At 48.4% G+C, this 27,295-nt stretch overlaps 2 protein-coding genes across 6 annotated transcripts in view; one reads left to right on the forward strand and one right to left on the reverse strand.

The window, feature by feature from the left end:
* LOC119393694 (uncharacterized) overlaps positions 1–1,368 on the reverse strand; it is a 297,394-nt gene extending 296,026 nt beyond the window's left edge. Inside the window, exon 1 of the mRNA XM_037660820.2 lies at positions 1,188–1,368. Within this exon, the coding sequence (XP_037516748.1) occupies positions 1,188–1,269 (82 nt within the window). The 5' untranslated portion in view covers positions 1,270–1,368. The remainder of the gene's footprint in view (positions 1–1,187) is intronic.
* Positions 1,369–1,488: 120 nt separating this feature from the next.
* The window catches only part of LOC119393692 (hemicentin-1), a 234,632-nt gene continuing 208,825 nt past the window's right edge, over positions 1,489–27,295 (forward strand). For all 5 annotated transcript variants that reach the window (XM_049416321.1, XM_049416319.1, XM_049416322.1 and 2 more), the window contains exon 1: positions 1,489–2,314. In XM_049416321.1, coding sequence (XP_049272278.1) covers positions 2,164–2,314 — 151 coding nt within the window. In that variant the 5' untranslated portion in view covers positions 1,489–2,163. The remainder of the gene's footprint in view (positions 2,315–27,295) is intronic.

The raw sequence follows: 27,295 nt of genomic DNA on the forward strand, positions 1-27,295 counted from the left end.
GAGCAGCTCAATCCTTTACACATAAGAGCTGTCGCGTGTGCACAGCAGCTAGGTCCCATTGTCGTACTTATCCCCGCTCAACTACTGGTTACTGCCATGAATTTTACTTTAGCAATACTTTATAATATCAGAGAATATAATCAAATGGTAATGCTTCCATCAAAGTCGCTTGTCCATGAGCTCTACGAAAATTCAAATTGACAAAAATATTTGAAAATAGCGATTATGGCTTTAGTGTGTACTGAGGGCGAGACTGCCAGATTTACGTGGAACTGAGAACCTGCCACTTAGTTTCCATTTAGCATAAATAATTAAAAAAAGCAAATGTGTCACATTGAAGGACATCGGCTCAGTTTTCATCAAAACATGGTATCCTTAGACAACTGCCGCTGAAGTGCAACAAGCTAAGAATGAGTGGGATCATCTTTTGTGCAACGTCGTGCAGAGGACGCTGGCAGCGCAAGTGACATTCTTACAATTGCTCGTATAAGAAACGAGCTATGAAAGTTGAATGTGTCTACAATCCACGAGCTTGTTTAAATGTAAATGCACTCTTCTCATAAATCACTTTAGCTTTAGTTTAGCATGTCAATGCTAATTCAAGCTGGAGAGTAGAAGTGAAATTCATGTGACTTCTCCCCATCAACACGGCCCCCTAGTTTTTCGTTCGTACCCTTTAAGTACATGCAAACAAATAAACGCGCACGCAAACGCACACATGCACAGACATCGCGGGTTTGCAGCTCGTTAAGTGAGCACTTTTCTAGAGCTTGGACTGTGAGGAAAGCAGACAATTAACGGACAAAACTTTGTCAATCCACAGGTGGACTTATCCATGTGACATGCAGTGCATCAGTTGCATTTTGTGCGGCCGGACGCGTGTAAGAAGTGAGATCGTCCCCTGTGCACCATCCATCGCCTGCTGAATGGGCCCGAACGCTACCGATCCGAAACTCGGGACGGTGGACTGACGCGCACGCGCGCATCCGACCTGGCGCCCATCGATAGGTTCACTCCACGTGCTCCGCGCGCGCTCGCGCATGCGGTGGCGCTGACGCCGTCAAAAAGCCGCTCCGCGTGGTGCGCCGTTCGTCCGAACGTCGTCAGCTCCGATCGAAAGAAAAACGCTCACGGCGGCGAGGCAAAAGAGCGCGAGCTGCCTCAGTGCGCGGTTCGGCGCGTCTCACCGTGGCTGAAGCTGAAGGCGAGCAGAAGGAGCAGCACGCGGTCTCCGGCGGGCAAACCCATGGCGTGGTAGCGGCTGTGCATCCCAACGCGCGCTGCCGGGCGCTTCTCCTCCACCTGTGAAACAGAAACAGCGCCCCGCCGGCGTCCCGGGTGCGGGGCCGACCGGCATGCATCGTCGCGCCCTCGCCCACCGACCTCCTCGCCCGCCGCTCACTTTGTCCCCAGCATCCGCCCCCCCTGCAAAGTTGAGCCTCCGCCGCCGCCCGGCGGCTGCAGCCCTCGCTCGGACGCGCCAGCTGGACCGCACAAGAGTCGGTTAGCCTTCGCCAGAACAATGGTCCTTCGGGAGACTCGTTATTAGCCCACGGCGTTCACCGCAGTAAACCAAAAGCCATGCACGGTCGCCGGCTCGGAACGGCGGGGGGAGGCAGGGGATAGTTGCTCGTGCCCGCTGTGGAGCGGTGAGGGAGAGAGCCGCGGCTCGGCCGTCCGAGGGGGCGAGCCAGTTGAAGGAAGCCAAGCGAAACCGAATCTGCCGCCACGGCACACAGCGCCATCTCGGTGAAGCGTGGTGAACTGACAGACTGCGTTCCCATTGGTCGGTACCGTGCTTTCGGGCGGTGCTGGCGCCCTTTAGCGGACACGTGGTGCGCTGCTTTGGCACGGCGAGCGGCGAGCGAGAGCCCCTTCCGAGCAGCCTTCCCCTCATTGATCCCAGCGCGGCGGTCGGTCCGCTGCTGAGTGTGCGGCACGTTGCTGCTCCGGAGTGAGTGCGCCGTCGACGTTGCTTGCCCCCGACTGTGTTGTTGCTCGTCCCCGGACAGCACGCCGTGCGGAGGAGACAGGCATGCGCCGCGTCCCTCGGAAACCCTGGCGCGTGTCCGGATGAGACGCGGACGTTGGTGGATCCGGAAGTAGTGAACCTACAAGCAGCTCCGCTAGTGTTTCTTCCTTCGTGAGGTGCGCGGCCTGTCAATGACGGTGCGCCGTTGTCGGCCCCGAGACGAAAGAACCCACGACCCGGGCCTTCGTGTGAAAGACCATCGGTCCGGAGTGATGGTGTACGTGCCACCGCTGCTGCTTCTCCTGTCGGCGATCGTCGGAATAGGTCCCGGCTTTGCTTCAGGTGAGTCCCATCACTTTAGTGGGCACCTGACAGTTTGTACCTGCTGCGGCTTTAGGCGCCGAAAGTAGGAACCATTAGGGGGGCGGGTGCGTGGCCTCCGAGTCCTCGTTCGAGCAGCTGGCAACGTTTCGCAAATATTGATGCATGCATGGTGTCAAAACTTTAGTTAAAGATAACATAAACATAGCGTTACGACGCCATGCTAATCAGCTATACATGTCTGGCAAGTTCCGTCTAACACGCTGATATGGGTCGCAAAAGTCCCCGTGGTCCCCTGGGGAAAAGGCGCACCACGCAGATGGAGCAGCACGACAGGTTACATTTGCGCACTTCGAGATCTGTTGGTATCGTAATTTTTAATTGCGTAAGGTTGCCATTTTTTTATACCACTCGGTTCTTACGAACGTCTGCCTGGTCTGTTCCCTTGATGTGACGTTGACGTCTCACTTGCTCGTTTTTTTTTTTAAATTAAGTTTTGAACCGGCGACGCGATACACACAAATTTTGTTTGTGTCTGTTCCGATGGTACAATAAGAAGAAAACTGCAAGTTTGACTATGTCACTTATTTTATGCAAGTATTCTGTTCTGTCAGAGACTAGTGCATTAGCGCGATCTCTGCGGGAGACGTTTGCGTTTCTGCGCAGCGCGATCGGCCAACTTTGATTTATTACTTCGTCTCACGCCTATCACCTGTCCTAACCACAACTTCTGCATGTGTATGCCATTTAATCACGCGATACATTAGTTTTTTTTTTCCTTTAACTACGGTAAACTTTTTCGGTACCCGGACGTTAACATGGGCACAGGATTTCGAAAGTGCTTCAGCGACTTCGCGTGCGGAAGGGGTGCGTTCGAAGACCTTTCACAGTTTTCGATACAGGCGTCGCCCGCTCGTTTTCCTATTGCAGTCCATGAATCTCCGGTTTAGGAAGGGAGCAAACAACGGATGACTGCGATCTCAGTGGGACGCCGGGTTTTTTCGGGAGCAGAAGAAGCGCTCGCCGTACACGCCTGACTGCGTAACAGACCGTCGACGGAGCTTTTAGGAAGCTCCCGCAGCAGCCGACTTGGCTCGCGCGCTAGCGAAGCGATCGTCAGCTTGGGAATTGCTCATGTTTTCTAGCACGGTCTCGCCGTGTACAAGCCCGGCTGGCGGGCTCAGGGATGGGGGCGGGAGTGAAGACAAATGTTGTCGAAGGTGAGGCAATCGGAGCTCGTTCGTCGGCTCCCGGAACAAAAAAAAAAAAAAAAAAGTGGGGCAGCGAAGTTTTTAACTAAGGAAAAATAGGAGAGGGAACGAAAAGCCGTGTTCCTGCAGATGTAACTCAGCTGTATAGGGGTCCTTTTTCTCAGCGGTTGTTTCTCGTCAACCTGGTGAGAGAAGAGCTCGATGAATTGCCGCCGCGCAGGAAAAGGAAGATTGCGAGAGACGGCGCGGGGCTAAAGGCAACGACGACGCGCTCTGCTTCGGGGCTGATGTAGAAACGATGCGATCGAGGAAAGCGTCTCTTTTTTTGTCTTTTTTGTGTCGCTCGCTCGCCGATCGCTAAACTTCGTTCTCCGCGCGCTTCTTGGAATGACAAGAAGAAATAACGGAATCGGCGGACACGGGGTTAAATCTCGGGGGAGTGTGCAGTTTCGACACTCGGAGCGCGCAGCGACGAAGTATAAGACACAAATGTAAATAAGAGCGCGCACTTCGTGTTAAAACCCTGATGAAGGCATTGTGTCACGTACACTTGCACAGCTGGGGATAAGTGTCGCCCCAGAGTGAAATGTTTCTCTCGACAACAGCTACAGAGCGATGCGAGGAAGGCTAAAGCCCGAGACTTAGAAAAGAAAGCCTTTGGATCTTCGTCGCCGCATCTCGTATCGCCAGCTCTCCCGGCATTCTTTCTCTCTCTTGCATACATAGCGTCTGCGAGGCGTCTCGCTATCGCAAACTTTCTAATCACTAAGTGCCTCTCAGCGGGCCTTGTTGCGAGTAAGATGTTGCAAGTAACGCACGCGTCGCTGTCGCGCGTTTGTTTCTGAATGGCACGCGGCCGAATTTAATTCTTTTCGCCTTCGAACCACTCGGTAGGGTATATGCGTATAATCCGCTGTAGTTAGACTTGAGCGAGAGAAAAGCATTGCAGAATAATGAAACTTCATTCTTCTTTTAGGCACTCGAGAGCACTATTAAATAATACAGCCGAAAGTATGAGCTCTCTAATGGAAATGCGATGAAATTTTAAGCTGTCTGTGGCTTACTAGTTTCTATAGATTATTTGTCTTGCCTCAGGGGAAAACGCGATGCCTTATCTGGAGCGTTTGTTAATTAGCATTGAGAGACTGCAATATGATCTTTGTGCGATGAGACTAATTAATCAACTCAGAAACTAGTGACTATTTTATCGTTGTTGTGTTACTTTGGTTGAGTGTAATATTTAATCTGTTGTAATTCATCTCTCCAGTCGGTGTGTGTGCTTATTTTTCTTTTATTAATTCATTATTCCACCATGTACATCTCTCTCTCTTAACGAAGGGCCCTGCACGAAAGAACACATTTGTACTTCGGTTGTGACAGCACCTTTCAAGCGTAATATCGCAATCTGTGCCAGGAATTAGGAGGAGGACCAAGCACAACCTATGTTGTCATAAATGCGCCCGTCGAATGGAGAACAAAACCGTACCAGGAGTTTGTTTGCGCATTCTTTCAACGGCACCCGACACGAATTTCCTATACGGTCGCCAAAATAATCACGCCCGCTTATCGGACTCTCTGCCAAAGTTTTCCAGAGCAACGCACTGCTCCAGCTGGCGACCGCCCACGCACGTTTCGAAATCTTTTGTGAGCATAGGCGGCAGCACTTCCTGAAAGCCCCTTTTTCAACCACTACTCACCCGCGGTTATTAAAACCCGAACGCGCGCGCTGATGCCCCTACGACTTCGGTTTGCTCTGGAAGCCCGCGTAATTCACGCTTCCGTTTGTACCGGCTTCCGATGTTTGCAGATACAGAATCCCTTTCTCCGGCGTCCTGCAACTGGCGTCACAAAACCAAATAAACGACAAAGTCCCAAAGTGCGGCCTCTATTCAGAGCTCCGTACCAACAGGCGCGGCAGCAGGTCCATATTTTGCGTACGCGTCCTCGCTTTTGGGCGTGTTGAGAGAAAAACAATCGGGGTTTCGGCGGAAAACCGCAAGGTGGCTTTCCCGCAGTGCCTCTGCGACGACGGTGGGGCGATTCGCGGCGCGCGCGCAATTTCGCATCGCCGGTCGCTGCCACCGCATGGGAAGTGTCTGAGTGCAAGCGCGCTCTCCTCGCCCCCCTCGGTCATTTTGCGCCAAGAAGATGGCCCATTGTTTCAATCCGAGCGCACAGAAACCGTGGTTCGAAGAACAGCGCTGAACACAATGCCCCGTCGTCCCTCTCCCGTTCTCTCCTCCTCCCTTCTCGTCCCGTCTGGTTCTGCGGTCGAGCTCCGTCTCGCGAAAGTTCATACGAAGGTTTCGGCGTCTTGGTGTAAAACTCGAGTTCGTGCCCGTGTGTTCACTCGTGTGAGTTAGTACGTTCGTTGATTTGAGTGTGCTCGCTCTTTCTTGCCTACGATGCTTATGTGCGCGTGCGCGAGACCGCACACCCGTGCACGCAGTGAGCGTGAACGTAAGGGCAAGCTGCCGGGTCCTCTCTCTTTACGTGTGCAGATGTGCGTGCGTGTGTGTGCATGTATGTGCGCGTGTTGCACGCCTGCGTGGACACGCTGCCGCAACTGCTCGCGTCTGTGTGTGTGTGCGGGCTCGCTTGCGTGACAAGCCGCCACACCTGATTTTGGAGTTGCGAGACCGCGACGGGATGCGGCACTTCGTCGGCGCCGCCGCAGACGCCATGCTGTCGCCCGTTGTTCTCGTGAGTCGCACGGTGCGCACTGACCGACGCTAATTGCTCGCGCGTATGAGTCCGCGAAGAAGACGGGGCTTCGTATGCGCATCTCCTCTTTTTTTTTTTTTCCAGGTCCTTGACGGCCTGGTTTCCACCATTTTCGTTTATATCTCATCTCCTAGTTCTTCCTTTTTTTTTTTGTTACTTCTCGCTTTGTTGGGATGTATAAGCTTGCTGTGCCGTGTTATTCGTCCGGACGTAGCGGCGAAGAAACATGAATCGCCTCGTTACGCCTTGCGATGCGTTTGCGAATGCGGGTTTTGCCGTAACCATGCGTACAACGTGACACTCGTCCTGGCTGAGAAACTAGAAAACGGAGCCGGATGCTATGTCTGTATCTAGGCCGCAGTCGGAACCGTCCTACCATATGTTGTAACCAGCGAGTGACGTAAGCAGACGGCAGAGCCAATGGGAACGATAATTTCTAGGAACGAAACGCAGAAGGCAGGAAGGTTAAAGATAAATGCAGCGGTCTACTTGCCCTATACGAAATAATGGAAAAAGGGGAACAGAAAGATGAGAGAGAGAGAGTGGAGGAAAATGTGTGGGGGATTCGCGCATGCGTGCGGGACTGCACCTACACTGCACATGTGCGAACGCCGCAGAATAAGAGGTGCAGTCTCGCAAAATGTGCTAACGCCGCCAGTCGCCCTCAGGAAGCACAAAGGTGCCTCGATTAACTCTTGCGCCTGTTCAGTTCTTCGCATTCGCGCTCGTATTCTTCATGGGCATGAAATGACACATGAGTCTTGCCTAGCCTCATTACATTGCTGCCCGACATGTGTTTTTGATGCGGAGAGTTTTCAAGTGCCAACGAAATACCTACGCCGTCAGCGGCAGCTTACAGTAAATGTAAGTTTGGCGACATAGAGTTTTCGATACCTGCATATTAATGCAAACAAAAGGAATCTACTCCCATTTTTTGCCCCTTCCCATTATCCATTCCACTAATATACATGTTTTTTTTTATGTGTTGCTGTGGCAGAATAAATTTCAATCTTCGTCGAAATGCGGCCGTCCCGCCGGCAGTCGAACGCGCAACCTCGTGCTGAATTGGAGCGCCACATTAACTGAGCCATCCAGGAGGCTGTCTCATATTGAACGGTAATTAACTGGAACGGCTGTCAAATGAATATCGTCGTTTGACTGTTTATCCGGGGCCGAGTACATACACCTTTTCTTTCTTGCCGTTCGCTTGCCGCTTTCGTTAGTGATATGTTCGGCATCGGTATTGATTGAATATTTGTCTTGTGATCAGATACTTTTGCAAATACGAGCCCTGGGCACACATAGGAAACCTTTTTTTCATGTATGTTCCGCATCATATTGGGATGACACTTGCTCTTACAACGAATATAGGCTACTAAGAAATGTTTGTGAGTACGCACCCTGAACTGAAAACCACGAAAAGCGTTTACGATATGCATGTTCTCTACAAAATGAAATGCTAGCCATCACACACACCCTTAAGAAATTTTCTTTAGGAAAACCGTCACTGAAAAAAAGCACCTCTAAAGACGAAATGTTATTGCGAATTCGATCCGTGTTTATCATCTTGAGTGGCCAAACAAACAATCCTGTATTGCCCGTATGTCGGAGGTTCGTTAAATCGTACGCCGGCCAACCATGTGTGGTAGAGAATGAGACTGTGTGAAAGGAGTAGATAGGTTGTTTATTGTAACCGCTAAAGCTTGTGTATACAGCTTCAATTCATATAAAAGCGACGTCAAGTGGTTACGATGGAAGCACTTGCTGTTGCTTTATCCGCTGACTAAAGATCAAAATAGCAAACACTTGGCGACAGCAAACGAACACTATATTGGTTCTCGGAAAGCTATAGAACCCGACGTCGCTCGCTGCTCTAGTGTTTCTTAATATTTACACGGGAGAATAGTTTCCTGCTGGTGATAAGGCCACACTGTTTCTGGGGAGTGACGTGTACGCCGCACTGTATTAACAAAAGGCAATGAAACAAAGGCACTCGCGTAAGTATTGCACGTTGGCGCAGGAGCGGCATAAACCCGCTTCTTCTTGTTTTTCCTCCTGAACCCATTTTCTTACTTTCTCTGGTAATAAATGTAATGCGAGAAGATAGGCTGTGCCGAGGTCAAGAAAATAAAGGATGTAGAGGACATAGCTACGCGATGCTGTAGTGTACCATTATGCATGAGTCATGCATTCGGCTATATATAGAGACATCATTATGCGCATATTGAATAAAACCTGCCAGAAGTGTGGACGTTGGGCATGAAGACATAATATTGCACTGAGCATCATTCAACAAATTTCCCAACTTGTCCTCTTAGAATACCTCTGTTGCTGGATTTTATAGGCATCTGTGCATTGTGAATTGAGACAGAAAATACGGATAGGCAAATTTAAGCGTGACAACGGGGCTATACATGAAGAAAGGCGCTTATGAGGTACTTTGCATGCACTTATTACTGTGAAGCGTCCTGTATTATGAAGCCACGTTCATCTTGCAACATTAAATCAAGAGAGATGAGCGTCATATCTTCCCTGTAAACGTTCGGCTTGGATTTTCATTAGGCTTAGTGTAGGTATTATGTCACAGTTGGGAGCTTTGTTCCTCCTGGAAGGTAAGCATTGGTTAAGGACAATGACATGGAGCGCTGCAGAAGAATATAAAGAAATAAAACAAACTGCCAGTATATTTCACTGCGATCTGGTATATCATGTCAAAAGCATATTATGTCAAAAGGTAAGGGGAGGGGAGCTACGTTCCCAGTCGCTTTTGGAATACGCTGCAAAAAAGAAAAAAAAAGAAAATCCTTCAAGACGATTTCACTTGCACAGAAAGAAGCAGGCGATATGAACGAGGTAAAACATCCAGAAGAAGTTTAGCTACATCGCAGTTAAAAGAGACATACGCATGTATATATATGGTTAATCTCTGCCTGCTGTCCTCATTTTCAATCTTTTCTCTCTCTCTCTCTTGCTGCAAAAAAATATGCATAATTGCATCCACGGCGAGTGAAAATTGCGGACTTCTTTCACTGCTCAGTGTCCTCAAGATAGCTAATGCTACGATTGGCGCTTACGTCTTTATTTCTTTCTTTTACTAGCGAAAGGCAAGAGTTGTATATGCAGGAGACGCACGTCTCGCCTGCAGCCGTTTTATCCACTCATGCTACTTAACATAAATCGGTAGTAATGCACACCCTACCCTTCAGAGATTTACAGCTGGCTTGTCTGAAGTGAACTTGACATTTTATTCATCTTAAAAGCGCAACGAAACGGGACAACAGAAAAGATGACGAACACAAGCGCACGACCAACTTAATGTCGAAACACCAACTAGCTCATAATTCAAGTCTTTTAAAGCACTTAACGCGATCCCTGACGTCGAACTTGGAACTGATGTTTTGACAATTAACAGGAAGAAAAAAAAAAGCTTCAGTTAACCATTCGCCTGTAACCAGACCCAAGGTTGCAACAGGTGATCAATGTAGCTGGTGTGACTGGTACGTGCTTTGATACTCGCGAACCATGAGAGAGGTAAAAGGCGAACAGCGTTAAAATTCAATTAACCTGCTTTATGCGTAAACGAAAATGACTTTAATGAGGCTACGTTGAAATCTGCATGCATCGGGGCCGCGCAGCGCTATCTTTCGATCCGTCCGCATTTAAATTTCTAAGTAATTCACCTCGAACTACTTACTCGAGTTAAAGTATTAAAAAATTCTGAAATTATACTCTGCTGGAGTCGAACGACAAAACGTGTTGCACGAACAGTCCATCCCTGTACCGCACAAATCCCTCCATCTCGGCTTCTGTACTTTTCCGAACAATTTATTTTTCTCTTCCGCATTCAGAATTAATTAAAGCCAGCATAGAACGCTTCCTTCTTTTTTTTTTCAGACGACCGCGTCTGCTTTACCTCACGTTAAGCAACGTTCAAGACAAAAGAGCTTGATACGAGGAGGGCGGGGGGGGGGGGGGGGGGGGGGGGGGTGAGGAGCGGCGCATGAAAACGCCACTCTATATATACAGATCACCTCGTTTTCTTTTCTTTTTTTAATTCTTTAATCTCTGCTGCGAAGATTGGGTGTTTGTAAAAGCACAGCGCCTTAAAGCTCGATTCAGAGAGGGGCTGGGTGCTGCGAAACGGCGGAAATAGGAGCAACTATAGCTCCCTTATCTTTGGTGCACGGCGCACATTCTGTTTCAATCCAGCGAGAGAAGGCAGGGTATATATATTCACTGCACGGAAAAAGAGCAAAACACTGCATGCCGCGAGCTGTCCTTGCGGAGCACGCATATACTGCCGCCGCATTTGCCGGCGGCGGCTGGAAAGCCTATGCAGCACCGCATTGAATAAGCGTGCAGCGTTGTTGAACCTGCGAATCTGGCGTCATTGAGGGAAGGGCCTCGGCGATGACGTCGGGATCATATTCTAGAACTGAACCCCGTATTTCCAAAAGTAAACAGAAGGAATTAATATGCTTGCATTATTCAAGATAAATTCATATCCTTACCGAAGGTCAACAGAGAAATGTTATAGAGGAGAAGCTTTGGGGTGCAGTCCCTGTACTGTTGGTTTATACGTTCACTCTCGAAAGCCTTATAGCACCTAACCCTAACGTCTGAGCTGAGAGTTTCAAAACACCACGACACGTTTGTATTATTGGGTTTGCGCCGCCGAATTTAAAGCTACGGAAAAGGATTCCTGGCCAAGTCCCCAGCTTGCCGCGATGCAAGGGACTTACGTTTGCCAGGTTGCGGCCTCATTCGCAAAGCTTCTGGTTCAGAAATTCTCTTTGACATCTGTCTACCGCCTTTGCTAACGAAATGTTGAGAAAAGTAAGTTAACTTTTTTTATTTGCGAAGCATAATTTCGGGTCATGTACAGAGCTAATAAAAAACGGCAAGTTAACAAACGGCAGGTTATAGTTTGCAAGCTCCCAGCGTCATTCTTCATAACGGCTGGTGTACGTCGCACTTCTTTTCGTATAAGCGCGATATGTGTGCGGTTAGCCGACACCAAAGCGCTAACCAACCGCGTCTAACGAGTTCAAGGTCGTTGCTCGCAACGTGGGTACTACATACGGTTCCCACTATACCAACCACATGGGACGCCTGCTTGTGAATATAGCCCTAACGGTGAGTCCCGGCTGTGATTGGTCGATCCCATCCTGGGCTTCAAAGACGCTGCACCGTATTTGAGTGAGTTATAGTACAGCAGGCGTGGTCGCTTTATTGATATCCGATAATGGAGGAGCCCTTCTACCACCCCCACTAAACACGCCAGCAGGGCACGTGTACATGGAAAAACATTCCCCTTCGACATTTTTTTGTAGCCCCTCCGTTATTCTTCGTATATTTTTGCCTTATTTTTGTTCGAACGAGACAGGCACTCAAAGCTTCGACTGGCCGCTCGTGCGCGCCCGGTGGCGTTCTTGCAGTTTTACAGAAGGAGGACCCCCTTGACAGCGGCCTCGACGCTGACAAGAGTCACGCAAGGCTCTCACCAATACCGTGTCCGCAAACCCCGGTCGCATTTTGCAATTGTATTTTCTTTTTTTTTTTTGTCTTCCTTACGCTACACGCGTGTTTCAACTTGACTTCAGGCGAAACTCGGCTAACGCGCGCGGATGCACGTTCCGTTCGCTTGGTGGAAGGACTGAAGCCTACGCACACAACAACGCTTCGGGACACGGCATCGAGCTGCCGAGCGGCCGTGTCGACTCACGTGATGCAACGCGCATCCATAAGCGTTCGGTCCTGTCGTGACAAATGCGTAGCGAATAACAACTTCGAACAGCCGAATTACGAAACAAAAGAACGCGTCGCATGCATTAGGAACTCAACGTTGTAATGCACTGGTGCCGGCGGTTTTAGCGTCGACAGCGATTACGAAACTGAGGCGACACGTTCCAGTCGATGAGCGAATAAATAAATGGCGGGCGTTCCGCGCGGAGCGTTTCGCTTTAAGCCATATTTTGTTTTTCTTTATTTTGCCCCGCGAACTTTTTCATTGCTTTAAAACTTCTTGCACAATGTATCACAGTTTGCCGCGGTTCTGAAAAAGTGTCTCAGAGTATACCATGGATGGACGCCTTCTGCAGCCGACGTCAGCGTTTTAAAAAAGTCCCAGAAAGTTGTCGGCTAAAAGCTGACATAGCAGACGGGGTAATGTTGAACGCACCGGTCGAATGAAGACACGCATGAGTTTAAAGAAAGGGATGTAAGTTTTACATGTTGCAAACGAAAAACGAGGGCCAAATCCAGAAAGCTGTTTGTTGCTGTTTTCACTGTTCCTAAGTATGTTTATACATACATAGACTACACTGTTTACAAAGTTTCGGTCAGGCTTGTGGCCCGCAAGAAGTTATGTTTGTCAATAGCCGGCAGGAGACCTCACTAAAAATATTTATTTATTTATTTATTATTTATTTATTTATTTATTTATTTATTATTTATTTATTTATTTATTTATTTATTTATTTATTTATTTATTTATTTATTTATTTAGCATACCCTCAGGGTCATTACGGTATTATATAGGGGAGTGGTTACAAGTGCAACGGGTAAATTGAACGAACTGGAGTTAATAAAGGAAAACGCTATGTATACAAGAACGATGCAGCAATAATGCCGAGAGTTGGGCGAGTTGGTACGTGACTGAAGATGCAGGTAAAACAGCTGTGTCCGATGTTCTTTTTTTGCTGGTTTTCATCTTCGATCTTATGCAAGAACAAATGGAACCTATAGAAGGTGTGCACTGTTAGCTATGGCGTCCGTTTATTCAGGTTTAACAATGTGATGAAAAAAGTTCCTACAGCTATACAGCTTTAGCTATGACGTCCTTGAATAGCTAGTGATCAGCCATTACGACCGTCGAGGCAGCAGAACGTTTCCACTCATTGGGAGTGCGTGGTACAAATTGCTGGGGTGCATATCGAATATGGGTTACGTTATCCAGTTGGCTGACGCCTATTTGGTACAATTCTAGTTGGACAACGTTTTTCATAAGTAGGGTTCAGGCTCATATTCACGGATAGCTCTCACGGTAGAGTGGTCCATAAGAGCAAGCTGCAGCCATTCTCGATTCTGGGCGTATTATTAGATAAAGCGGCCAGCCAACATCAAAGAGGGTTTGCGAGGGGAATGCTTTCCGAATTCATGGCAACCCAATAACAACTTGCACAACAGAAATACTGTTTCAGATACATGAATATCTGTATTTTTTAATTTCAGCAAATATTACTCACCGGCCATGATTCATGCTGTCAGCGAGCCCACATTTCTTTCTTTTTTCTCATGTCTGGCTTTGCCTGAATTCGCACAGCTATGCCAAAATGTTTTCCTGATTTTCTGACCTGCTATACCAAGAGTGATTATTGCTGCGGACAAGTTATCACGAGTATGCATCGTACAGAATTACCAGAGAGGACATATTTGACCACTGGGTTGCTAGCCATGCTTCATGCACCGTTTCTTCGTACACCTTATTTCTGTCTTGTTAGGTTCAGTCCACTACAGTCATTCCTAAAGCGCTGTCTTCTCAGGGCTCTCGGTAGGACGCATGCCGCCGCTTTCGTCATCACCAAGTTCCCCGCGGTGGCTCAACGAACGCTTTCATTCAGTCTATAGTTGTGCAAATCGAGGGTGCACTACTTTACCAAAAACAGCGGGATATAACCTGCGCTACGTCTCGGCTAATTGTTCCGTTGTTGCGACCGGGCAAACTTAGTCTACTTCACGAGCGCGTGTTGTTTAAGTGCGTGGTTACAAAACGAGAGTCAGCGGCCTCTCCTGCGGTTTGTCAACGCCGCGCAGGCCTCGACCACGCAAAGAGAATCGGCGAAGCGCATTGTTTCCGAGCTATTCAAAGCGGCCTGCGAATCTGTTGATTTCTCTCGCCCACATAATCCTCTCGAGATCTGTCGTAGTGCCAAGTGCGTGCTTCCAAAGTGACGACTGGCGCTTGCGACCCCCCCCCCCCCCCAAAGAAAAAAAAAACGCTTTTGGCAACTTAATTAAAAGTTGCCCTGCGCGCACTCCTTGACTGGCGGGGTGCGTGGCGCCTACCAGGGCGCTCGTGTGTTTGCACGGCGGTAGGCTGCGCGCCGCTCCATTGATGGCGATCCCGGTGTAAGTCTCTTAGCAGAAGTAACGGCATTAGCGTGGAGCTTCCTCCACTCCCCTTTTTCGGTGCTCCCGACGAGCGCCTGATAAAGCGTGACGTGCTGGAGTGGCACGCGTCTGACCGACCGAGCGGCGCCCGAGCGTGCCGATCGGCCGACACGTGGTAATTAATTTAGCGGCTGCTCTCCACCAGCGGAAAACGGGAAGGCGAGGGTGCGCCACCGTTGCGGGTGCCCCGGTGTAGGCCGAGCGCACGAACATGTCACAGCTCAGCTGAGACGCAGGGAGCTGGCGCTCGAGAAAGAGAGCCCTCCCGGCGTATATGCCAACCTGGGCTCTTCTCGCTGAGCCGGCCCGCAGGCTCTTCGCTCGCTGCTACTGATTATCGCGTTGCCAAAGAAGCCCCGCGCCAACGGCCGCCGCTGCAGTTGCTTGCGTGGACCCTCCGCTGTCTTTGTTTGCCGTCATCCTTGGCCGTATAGGAAGAACAGGTGAGGCCAGGCACGCTCTAACCCCCCCCCCCCCTCCCGAACCCCCGGTGGCTTCTTCCTCTCGTCTCTTTCGCGCTGTCCTCGGGGGTGCTGCCAATTAACGGGAGGCGCGCACCGAGGCCTATCGCGTCGCCCCCTTCCCACGAAAACGTCGCTGCCGTCCTGCCGTGTCCAGAGAAGTCGTGGATGAGTAGCGACCGATGTCGACTCCGCGGCGTCTTACCGTCCCGTGCTCCCCCCTCCCCGCTTATGTCTGTGACAATGGAGGCGTTGCGAGGAAAACTTGGCCCTGACGAGATAAGTCCGAGCAGGGGCGCACGCCTTATTAGATTGGCCGGAGGTACAGAAAGAACGAAAAAGAGCGAGGATAGTTGCAGGCTCAGTAGCTCTCCGTTTACGATCGAGGTACTCGGGAGGTGGTGGATATGTAGGAGAGAGAGAGAGAGAGAGAGAGATAATAAAACGAGAGAAAAGCAGGGAGGTTAACCAGAATTGTAGCATCCGGTTTGCTACCCTACACTAAGGGGAGGAGGAAAGGGAAAGAAAGATGTAAAAGAAAGCGGAGAGAAGAGCAGCGAGGCGCGCGATAAAATAAATATAAACAAACGGAAGCTGTAGAGCGGGAGTACTAAAGCCTATTCAATAGGAGGCTGACACTGCAGGTGGGGGCATACGGTGACTGATGCGAGACGCCCGAACGCGAGAAACGGAAGCTATTCTTTTTTTATGAATTAATGAATGGGGACGACAAGGTTCACTTGTATTCTTTACTTCTTCGAATAAAGGCACAGACGATTTAAAGTGAAAAAAAAAAATGCCACGCCCTTCAGAGCACCTTCAATAAGTTCAGGATACTTGTTTCTAATCTTGAGGAGCCGACCGAGTTCACAAAGGTTTTGTTGCTAACTTAGTTGCTGCGTGAAAGCTTAGACAGTTAATCTTGGCCGTCTATTGCTCCGCTTGTGCGTCTCATTTGACAGAGGTGTGTTTTTCTATCGCTTGAGCCGCTTTAAGTCATCTAAGGTGCAGCGACCCTAAAATTTGCCCTTACGGACAATTATGGCTCGAATACATGGGCTCAGATTCGGTACTATGCAGTGAACGCAAGGCGGATGGCGCACGACCTCACGACACGATAGTCGCCTTCTGTCGTGTTATCGGATCGGTGTACACACGCAAGCGCCACCGGGACAATTGCACGCACCATACATGCTCATTCTTGTATGAACAATATGAATATCATGATACGTGACCTTGTTGCGGCATCACGTCATTAAACATTGCCTTACTCCAGGATGTCAAGAAAATATCGATGACGCTGCAGGGTTAAAACGGTAGCATAAGAATAAAATATCCTACGTTTGTTGCTTAGTGATACGTGCAATATGAATGTTGTATAGTTAGTTCCTACAGCTTTGAAGATACGTTTCGTAATTATATATATATATATATATATATATATATATATATATATATATATATATATATATATATATATATATATATATATGCAAACCTAATTTGCCCTGTAAGGAATATGTAGCAGTGAATAGATTTCATAGCAAGTTCTACGGCTGTGCTCCGTGACAAAATGTCGCGGAAGCATCCTAAGAACTATAGTTTCGCGAATGTGCCGAGCAAACAAGCATCGACTTCGTATGGGCTACTTCAACAGCGACTCGCCGTGACTTTCGTTTGTTCATCTATATATATTCATACTTCATCATAATTGGGCTTCCTGATCATTCGAATCGGGTTTTGGGGCGGAACCACATTCCGTCACGTTTAGTAAAGCTGCTCAGCCAAGTAAATCGTGGCAGTGTGACCAGTCGTTCCTTTGACTCCACGTTCAGAAGCTTAATTTTGACTTATAATGGCCATTTACCCACCGTAGCTTGCAAATAACTCTCCCACTGCAGTATGCAAGGGCCTGCTAGTAAAAGATTATTCACTGAAGCCACGCAAACGATTCACCAGCCCATTCCACCTTGGAGACCTAACGTTTTGATCAATTGTTCTGTACAATGCGCGGGTCCGAGTTCCCACGAGGGCAGGCACGCAATGACGGGTCCGCCCCGTCAGTGCGGCGCCTTATGCGCGCTTCTGAATTCCCATAATCCAAGCTGCTTGTGTGGCCCCCGAAGATGTTTCTCACCGCAGACGAAATCGAGCACGATTTCGGAGACATGCATGCTTTTAGTCAAGGGCGTCGGCTGGAGAAATGAGGGTGCGATAAGAGAGACGCTGTCGTGAATCCAGGCCGAAAGTGACAAAGAAAAGACATTCCGATAGAGGCCCGTTGCGTGCTTTCGTCTCTTGGGAGAAAGCAGTCGATCAGCTAAGGGTGATAGGGTTTGAGATTCTGGATGAATGCTGCACGGTGGCACGGTGGCAGTTGTACTGCTCAGAGCTAGGAGATAAAGATGGAGAGATAAGAATAGGGCGTTTAATAGAATTTATCATACTCCATGCAAGCTATTTTCAAGCTTGGCTCATTGCGCTTGTTTTCGCTTCGGGCCTGTCACGCCGGAAGAAGCTGTTGCCATTCGAGAAAAGCCACTAACGATGTAGCGCCATCTACGATATTGCTAAATCTGGTCAAGGGAATCGTAAAGCGCCTTTGGTGTTCAGAACGTACGCTATGCACAGCTCTTCAAGATATTGATCTTACACGGAGATGAGAATTCTGCGTTCTTCCCATCAGTGATCCCTGTGCTGTGCATTCACAAGCACGAACCTACAGGTATGCACAAAGTGCTTAAAACTGCGGTTAGGTTTTAAAACGAGTGACGTTCCTTTGATTTGCTTGCACTAGGGACCTTGGCGAACTTTTGGCATTGATAGTATCCGGCACGAGAATAAATACTTGTTGCGAAAGTGTCGTGTGAGCGTAAATCGCCTGTCAACAAACTCTGCATTTCGATATGGCGGTTGGCCGCGCTGGTTGGCATGAGAACATACTGCTGTAAAACTTGCTCGAAAACGGGACAGAGATTAAGCATAAACACGACGCAGTCGCTGTGTGAGGAACATTGTGTGAGCGCGGAGAACCGATATTTATATCTAAGGAGCAAGTAAAAGCAGCAAGAAGTTTGACATACCTAGAAAGCAAGTCAACTACAGCGTCTGTTATCCTTAGAGCCACAATAATGTAGGTCAACGCCCTTTACGTTCGAAGCGGAGATGGCATTGCGAGCGCCTACGGAGCGCATAAGAAAGGAACAAGATTTGCATCGTGGAACCGTATAAGCAAGTCAGCACTTCGCAGGTGCTGAAGAAGCCGTCGCGCCTTTGGTAAGGGGGCAAGAAAACGTTCTTTCACCGGGGATCCCTGTCCCAGCACGACCCGAGAGCACGTAATCCTCAGCGGCGCACCACAGCGTCGTGTTTACACGGACGGCCTATTTGACTTCCCTCTTAGAGCCTCTGTGCTCCCCCTTCTTCGCGGACACTCAAAGCATCGCGCTGCGCTTCCAGTCGACGTTGCCGATACCCGCTGGCGAGCGAGGAAAACGCGGCCAAGGGCCTTTTCTCTTTCGGAGCGCCGAACTCGGCGATCGATGATTTGCCGGCACCACCTCCTCGCTACGCCACCACCACCCCACTCAGCCGACACGTACAGCACCATACGCACTAAAGATAAACTGGGCCCCATCGGAGCCCATGCTGAGCGCGCTCTTTCTATTCTCCGAGAGACACACGCGTGCGTCCGGCAGCAGCATCGTCTTCCTCCTTTTGGTCCCGCGAAACGTACTACGTCCCGGAGCATCGCGCAGGGGGACAAAAATGCACTCTCGACGAGGGGCTGCTACAAATCGTCCTTTGATGTCCGGCGCCGGAAGAAGCGTGAGAGGAGAGCGGCCCGCGAACGACCGGCAGCGGCGGAAAAGGGGGCCACGGCGAATCGCCAGAAGCGAACGTCTTCTACACATCCTCATACCTCCCCCCCCCCCCCCCAACCCCCCCGCACACAAAGTACCCCACCCCCTTTCTTGCACTCTCGCTATGCTTCACTCTCACCGGGCTGTTCTCGAGCGTTGCTACGCTCCACGGGAAGGAGATTTCGCAACCTTTTCGCTTTCTGGTTTGGGGTAATCAAGCCGCGGTTATTAGGTGGGCTGCCTGCCCTCCTTGGCGCCGCTGGCGGGGAGCTCTCGGTCTGCACCCACTGGGCTCTCGCGCGTGCCCTGTCCCGTGTGTCTTTCGTGGGGACCGTCTCGCTGGCTTCCGTCGTCAGCGCCTCTCGGGAGCACCTCCTCGCGCATTGCAACCGTTGGCGTGCGCACCACGCCTTCGTGCGACATTGACGGCAAATGCAAGGCCGCTGGATGGATACATCCGGCGGCCGTAGTTAAGGGGAGCTTCCTACAAATGTACAGTCCGGAAACGTTCACTTTCCCCTTACCAGGTCAGCTAGTGTCATATTTTCAAGATGGTCTGAAAAGTAAGGAAATCGTTTTATTGAATAGACGGGGAAGAAAAAAACGAAAATGTGCTATTGTTGCAGGAATAGCTGCGCCTTCCACTTGTAGGGATATCCTCACTTGAGCTACAGCAGCAGTGAAACGATCACATGTGCAGATAAGCATCACCAACAAAACGACGCTTCCTAAATGTCAGCGTGGAGTGTCTATATGCCGGTCTTCAATTATTTTATCCACATACCCGCTTGTTTGACAATACATGATTTGGATTATGCTGCGGACAAACAGCAACATCAACGGTCCCTCGTATGCAATGTAATTACCTCGCACGTACTGCGTAACTTTCTGCACACTGCATACAAAAAAACTTTTCAAGGACGCTCTAATATATATTAGAGCGAGAAAAACTAAATACCCTTACAGGCGAAATCCGTGATAATTCGAAGCTCAAAAATGTATAGCTTACAGCAGGCCCGTAGCCAGGAATTTTTTCGGGGGGGGGGCACTTGCTGAAAATCTTGACTTTATGTGAAAAACGCCTATTTTTATTATTTATTTTTGGTAAAAACACATACTTCACCAAAATTCCGGGGGGCCCTGGCTACGGGCCTGGCTTACAGTAAAGCGCCGACACAAACGCTAGAGCGTGCATTTGTGAGTGATTGCAAGCGATGACTCTTCAGCACTTATTAAAAACTACTGCAGTTTGTGGCCTTTCGCAGCATCATCAGCACCGCATGCTGTATGTGCGTAGATTTGGCTCGGAATGCTGAAAATGTCGCGGTGTGTCTTAAATAGAGCAGCACACACACAAAAAAAATGCACTGCTCTGGCGCAATGTTCGTCTGGAATAGGTGAAAAACGAAAACGCCGAGCATCGTTAAATCGATTACTTTGATTAGAGTTCACCTGGCGTAATGAAATTCTCGAAGTTCGGTCGTCGATCCCTAGTTTCCTAACGCTCTGTGTTCCAACCCAGCTCTTTTTTTTTTTCCTTTTTTTTTCAAATCGTTCGCGTAGAAAAATGTGTGTCTAATTCGCCGCCTGTTCTCGACAGTTAAGCAATTGGAAGCAGCCAAGACGGCTAATTTGCTTTATTTCTTATGTTATTATTCGTTTAAAAGGAAATCTGCTCCCTGGTGGGAGAAGAGAACACGGTCCCGGTCATTAGCCGCGTTGAAGTTCCAGCGACAGTGTTGCAATCACGTTTAATCACCGCACTTTCGGGTAACGCGTTCCGTGTTTTCTTCTTATTGATGTCTACACGTCCTGAAGGGGAAGGCTAAAGATAAAAACTCGGTCAAGTGGTGCCGCGCTGTCGAAATTAAGGAGAGCTATTTGCCCATAGAGCATCGCAGTGTCATTCGCTCGCCTTAAAGGAGAAGCACTTCAAATTTGTTGGTTTCCCGTACTCCGACGGTGCAGCCTACGAGTGAGGCACTTTAATCGACAAGGTCACGCTCTGCGCGGACTCATTAAGGTTACCCGCGCGATCGCCTTCGCCAAGTGGCTCTTGTGCTTGTTCTTGCACTTTTTTAAAAGACTGCACTGAATTGCGAGCATTGGATCCAGGTAATGCTTCCATCTGAGCTGAATTGAAAAAAAGAGAGACGGATCTCAGGTTCTTCGTAGCGCGAAGGAAACTTGAAGAATCAGTCATTGTTTGCACGTCATGAAGAGAAACGATGAAGACTATACATAAACATGTCCGGCGAAATATTGTGCTGTATGAATGCAAACGTCCCTACCAAATATGCAGTATTTCTATAAGTTGCACAGCGGCGCCAGCATGTGCGTGCGCGTTCCTTGCGTATACGTGAAGAAGTTCAGGCGTATAGGATGTGTCCGAACTTCGAGATGTCACGTGTGGTAATCACCTTACTGACGTTTCTACAACAATAGGCAGCGTGGGCAAGTTTTCTGACATGCGTACCGTCTTACACGCCCATTTGAGTTTCCTGACTGGTACTCTTTCGGCAACTCTAGTTGTTTCTTTTTTCTTGATTATGCGTGATTAAGGAGAGAAGTGCGCATCCAGGGGGAACGAAAATTTTTCCCCAGACCCGTTTAATAAGCGTAATAACGCGTCGTTCACTTGTAGTGTTTCACGTTACGTATTATATTTTCTCTGTGTACAGATAAACAAGAACACGCCGCTGTAGAGGAAGCAAATCTGTCGGGCTGGGGTAACAAAGTTAAAAAGAAATGCGAACTATAGCTCGGTAGTATATCGACCTTATTTTCGGAATCGGCGATCGCACAGTGTTGGCGAATTCACTTCAAGCCGTAAGCCCTCTCTGGTTTCATGCTGAAAACACACACATAGCACAAGTTTTTTTTACTTTATTAAATAACCACACTTAACGCCCCTCCGGTCCGAATAGAAGCGTGAGCACAGCGTTGCGTTTATTAACCGATATAAAAAGCGCCTATAACAAAGGGCGACGCCCCCATAAAAGATGTAGCCGAAATGCGTTCTAGACACGCCTTAACGTCAGATTCACGTGGTGCCAGCATGCAAGCCATCTTTCGCCATCTTGTATACACGGACGTGAACAAACGACGTGGCGTAGGGGCGAACGCGTTTCTCCGTGCGCAGGCCGCCATTGTGTTCGTCCGCGCAACGCATCGCGCGCGTCTACCGCGGAGTCATGCATGAAGCGGGAGAAAGTGAGGAGGGAAATAGTAAGACAAAAACGTGAGACGAGGCCAGGACGTCCCATGCCTCCAGGGGTCGTTTAACTTTCTTCCGTGCGCGGCGTTTTTTACGCGCTGGCGCCATAATTGCTCCCAGAACACTTTGCTTCTGCGTACAAGCTCAGTCGTTAGATGTGCTCGTCTGTGGGTTGTGCGTAGCTGTGTTGTTCAGTGCGTGTGTATGAATGAAGATGGTGAAGTCTGTATAGTACTAGCCGCTAGACTTACAAACTGGTGTTTCTTGCGAAAGAAAGAGGGAGAACGAAAATAAACAAGAAAAGACAATAAAGCGACTATGTGACGTGGTGTGTGAGCGTATTGAGCACTGGGGCGGTTTTTCAACGCTTTTCGGAGCCCCGAGCACAGGAAGTCAGGAAGTCTTCAACGTTAATGAAGGGGCAAGTTCATTCATTGCTTTTCTTGTTTAGCTTTCGAATATTTGGCATAAGATTGCAACCTCCTGAGCTGCACGACAAAAGAGTAGTACCTCCCCCTTCGCAGTGCAGCTATTTACGATGTTGCTAGGAAGTTAATCTGTCGGTTACTATCGTAGTGATGCAGAACTATCGGTAATTTGACTATCGATAGTATCGATAGTTTCTTTGGAACTATCGATAGTGTAAACAAACTATCGATAGTACTACTATCGATAAACTATCGATAGTCGAATCGGTAGTACCATCGGTAATATTACGAGCGATATTACTGCCACGCGCGTTTATTGCTTTGTTTTGATGTATTCGGGTGTCAGCCACAGACTGTTAGCAGCTTTTGATGCAGACCGCGCCGCAATGTTTGAGAGGCTTCGCGATTGTTTCAGATCATTGCTACAAATAAGCGCCGGACGCGAATAGTCAAGTTTATTCGATAGCCTACACGAGCACCAGCGATCAGCGATAACGCATGAAGATTTGATGACTGACATAAAAGAAGCGTTCCACCGATTATCAGATTACTCGACGGCCGGCGACTGTTCTCGCCGCTATCAATGCGCAGCGTGTATCGCTTGTATTCTGAGATTTGATTTTCTGGGCACAAGTTTGACCAAATAAAGAGCTTCGTATTTCCTCGTCTTGCGTCAGCATTCTTCACCGTCACAACCACGTTACAAACTATCCATAGTGTTACGAATAACAATGCTGTTACTGGCTAGCCAAACTGCCAAAATATTCGCGATAGCCTACTATCAGCTGCGCTTAATTTATGAGCACATTTTTGGCGAGAGAAATTTTTTGCGCAGTAATATTGGCGGCATATGTCCATCAGTAAATTATTATTTAAAAGCGACCAGTTATATCTTATAAATAACAAACTTAGTTCTTGATAATTGTTTAATTTTGAAATAATAAAATGCAATATAAATCTCAAGCCGCGGAGTCCCGCCGCATGTAATGGCTTCCCTTCTGCTACAGCTGAATATTTCGACTTTATGACCATGTGTCAGCGAAGCACTGTGGTGAAGAACTCAAGCATGTCAACGTTCTTGCCCTTCAGCCTGCTCCTCCGGCTCCACTATGTACCACACGCACGGGGAACCAAGTTTATTCTGCAATGAGTTCGCGCTGTTGATATTAAACTATCGATAGTACTTACTATCGATAGCGCTATCGATAGTATCTTTTACCATCGATAGTTCGATAGTGACTCAGCTATCGATAGTATCGATAGTACCATCGATAGTTCTGCATCACTATACTATCGACCAAGGAGGTCGTGCGACCTGAGGCACCGCGGTGAATTTGGGTGCTTTCCGCTTAGTTAGGAGTCTAGGTAGATCGTGCTCTCTGTAAAGAAAGTTCGTGTTGTCCGGTTCACCAATGAAGCGAAGTTACATTCCGTTATCTCTTTTTTTATTTACGTGATACAAAAGACGAGGAAGCACACAGATTATGAAGGTGAATCAAGTTTGCCGGGACGACGTTTCAAGATGCGTCGATTATTATTGCGAACGATTATGAAAGATTAGTAGTATTTGTAACGATATATTCCTAAATTACGCGAGCAGTGACGCGGCATTTTAAGTGGAACCCACAGCGCAGTAACAACGCTATAAACTTAAAGGAAGCAAATTGCAGGTTTCAAATTTAAAAAAAAAAAGGAAAAGGAAGCGCAACACGACGACGACGTCAAGAAACGCCGTATAACGACTCCAAAGAAAGCGAAACCCGAGAGCAACCGACTATCGCATTATGGGACCATTACTGCAGTACGCCCACTTTTGTGTAATCTTAGCAGGACGACCTCGCGGGGACGCAAGTATCGCGCAAAACACGGAGCACGAGGAGCGGCAATCCCGCGTGGGGTGTAGTCTTATACGCGGCGCCTAGCAGGCACCGTGTAGAAAGAGACGTCGAGGACCGTCCTGCGCACACGCTGCATCGTTTAGAGTTATATAGTAGAAGCGGCAGCAGGAAGCAGTGACACCGAAAGAAGCTAGCGGCAGTCCAAAAAGCGGAAGGAGTACAGAGAAACAACAGCCCCAATGGAAGCAGCTTAAGACGGGAGCAGCAAGAGAAGGCCGGCAGTGCAAACATTTTTGTGCCCTTCCTAAGAAGGCTCCAGCGGCGGGGTACTTTTACTAGTCAGATTAAACGGCATATCGTTTTGGCGCTTCTTCCGACCGCCGGTGCTTACAGAAAAGAAGACAAGGAAAAAGAGCGGAAGGGGGGAAATATAAATAACAGGAACAAATATACGATAAGGGTAACAACGAGTACGCGTCACTTGCAGTAAGAAGAAGAGATGCGAAGCTGGAGGAAAGAGAGAGAGAGAGAGACACCGGGGTTTGCATCCGTACGCCCCTTCATTCGCTGGAGGCACCGTTGATTTTACCACCCAGGGTCGCTTTAGACGCAGCTTCATTTGGGACAAGTGTCGGAGCAAACGAGAGCCTCATCACGCGCCTTGCTCGCAACTAAATGGGCCGTGCGGCGGTGAAGCACAGCTCCGGTGTCGAACATCGCACGCTCTGTACGTGTGCGTGCGTGTGGACGTTGAGATCGAGAGCGCGACGCGTGGAGAAGGACGAAGCTCGCACCGACGCTCTTCGCGCTCTTGTTTCTCGACCCAGGAGCGCACGGTCTTTTGGCCTATTCTGCGGCATCGCGTCGCTCACGCGCTGGCGCGTCCGCTCCCACGTCCGCGAGCGTTGTAAGTCGCCCCTCCTTGCCCACAAGGCTATTGCGCCTCGCTGTGATGGCTCCGTACCGCGCCGGGCTGCGTATTTACATTAGCTCCTTTTTGGGTCGAATGGGGCTTCGTGGGCGGTTGTTTCCTCCAAACTATATCGCTGTCATTGTTTGCTTCAGGTGAACATAAGTGAGAGGTAGAGAAATAAGCAGGAGGCTAAGGAAAAGATTATAGATACTTCGTTTGTTACACTGTGTTTAGCTGAGGAAAAACAGCGCAATAAAGGACGAGGACCCAGGAACACAGTAGACTGGACGAGCGCTGAGCGCTACTGTGTTCCTGCGTCCTCGTCTTTTATTGCGCTGTTTTTCCCCAGCTAAGCATGTACCAACTCGCCCAAATCAAATTCTTACAATGTGTGTTATTCCTTCTATAAGGCTAAGGCTATACGACCACACGCAGTTGAACTTTCACTTTCAGCTTTCTTTCTTTCTTTCTTTCTTTCTTTCTTTCTTTCTTTCTTTCTTTCTTTCTTTCTTTCTTTCTTTCTTTCTTTCTTTCTTTCTTTCTTTCTTTCTTTCTTTCTTTCTTTCTTTCTTTCTTTCTTTCTTTCTTTCTTTAACGTAATTTGGTTTGGCTTGCATTAAGCGCAAGCGGCTCCCTACTTACGTGTGTTATCCGTGTGCTATAAGGACATTTTGATGACTTGGATAACTTAACCCCCTTCTTCCCCCTAGAAGGAAAAATGATCCTCAAAAGGGTGCGACAGCCAATTTCATAAGCCCCTGGGTCCAAAATAACACACAGCCCTCCACGGCTCTACGTCCTCTTGCATTATACATTGAAGACACGGTCAACGTACGCGGTAGGCGGTACCGAAGACCCTTCGCGAAAGCCTTCCAGCGCCAAATCTTTGGGGCATGTCAGTGACCGTCTAAAACGCTACTCATCAACGACGGTCTTGCTCTCTGCAGATTGCAGCAGGCATGTTGCGCAAATGCCGTCTCAATGGTTGCGAAAACGGCCTGATGATGATGATATCCAGCGCTCGTACAGCCATTCTTTTATCGTTCATTTCTCTACGGCCTCCTTTTTTTTTTTCCATCCCTGCTCAGCTTTTGTTCTAAATTTATCCTGCATTAGAGTGCTGTAGATATACGCCGGGAATGCTAGCACGATCTGCTGTCGCTTAATCTGCGCATATAATCGTACGTAGAGTGGCGTATACGTTGGTTAAGAATAATCAAGGTAAATGCAAATACTATCTGACTTCGTATATATGTTAGAATAATCTTTTCCGAATTCTTTTTGAAGCTATTATAGAAAGAGAAAGTTATCGTCTGGCTAGTGGTCTCTTCATTAACCAAAATTGTCATGGCATCTCGGCCAACAAACATCAACCCTTGGCTAAGAAAGCGAAAGAAGGATTTCTTCATACTTGACTTTTTCTGCCGGAGTCACGACGCTGAGAAAGCCATTGTAATGTTATGAATTTAATCGCACACTTAATGCATTTTGGTTGTGTCTGGCCACTAAACGAGCCAAAAAACATGTCATTAATTCACTTTCTGGGATGTAGGAATATTGTGGCTTTATAGGTACGTATACTTGCTGTGGGTAGACAATGTGCACATTTGGGCTGTTTTTTTTTATCTAATCTTGCTTCTATCTTTGGTGCATTGCACCAGTGACATAGATATGGGTCACCAGCTATCTATTCACATTCGTGAAGCTGTGGAACGTTACAAGTTTTGCTTGTATTGTAGAAGGTAAATTTAAAGAAAGAAATTCAATTGCTGTGTAATTCAAAGCGGCTGCCATGCCATTCGCTAAGCACCCTGCGATACCCTAATAAGTTTCTCTGCCACGACTACATAAAAGCAAAGGCGAATGCTTCAGAGAGCGCGCATGAAAACGGAAGAGCTCCCACAGATTGGGCTAAGGTTGCCCGCACTCCCCAATATGTGGGCTGCATTCGAGTTCCATTGTTATGTTCACAACAAGCACGTCCACATCCATACCAGTATTACAGGCTGCAACAGTCGTCGGGCTTTGTGTATGTTGCCGGCAAAATACGCTACCGATGAGAGCTTTTGTTGAAGGAGAAGGAATGAAGCGAAAGTCAGAGCACGGGAAAGGAAAAAGCAGCCTGAAGATGCCTCGGTGAATCGGAAGTGGGACAGGAAGAACAGTGCGACGTTG

The sequence above is a fragment of the Rhipicephalus sanguineus genome, chromosome 5 (assembly GCF_013339695.2).
Source record: "Rhipicephalus sanguineus isolate Rsan-2018 chromosome 5, BIME_Rsan_1.4, whole genome shotgun sequence".
NCBI lineage: Eukaryota > Metazoa > Arthropoda > Arachnida > Ixodida > Ixodidae > Rhipicephalus > Rhipicephalus sanguineus.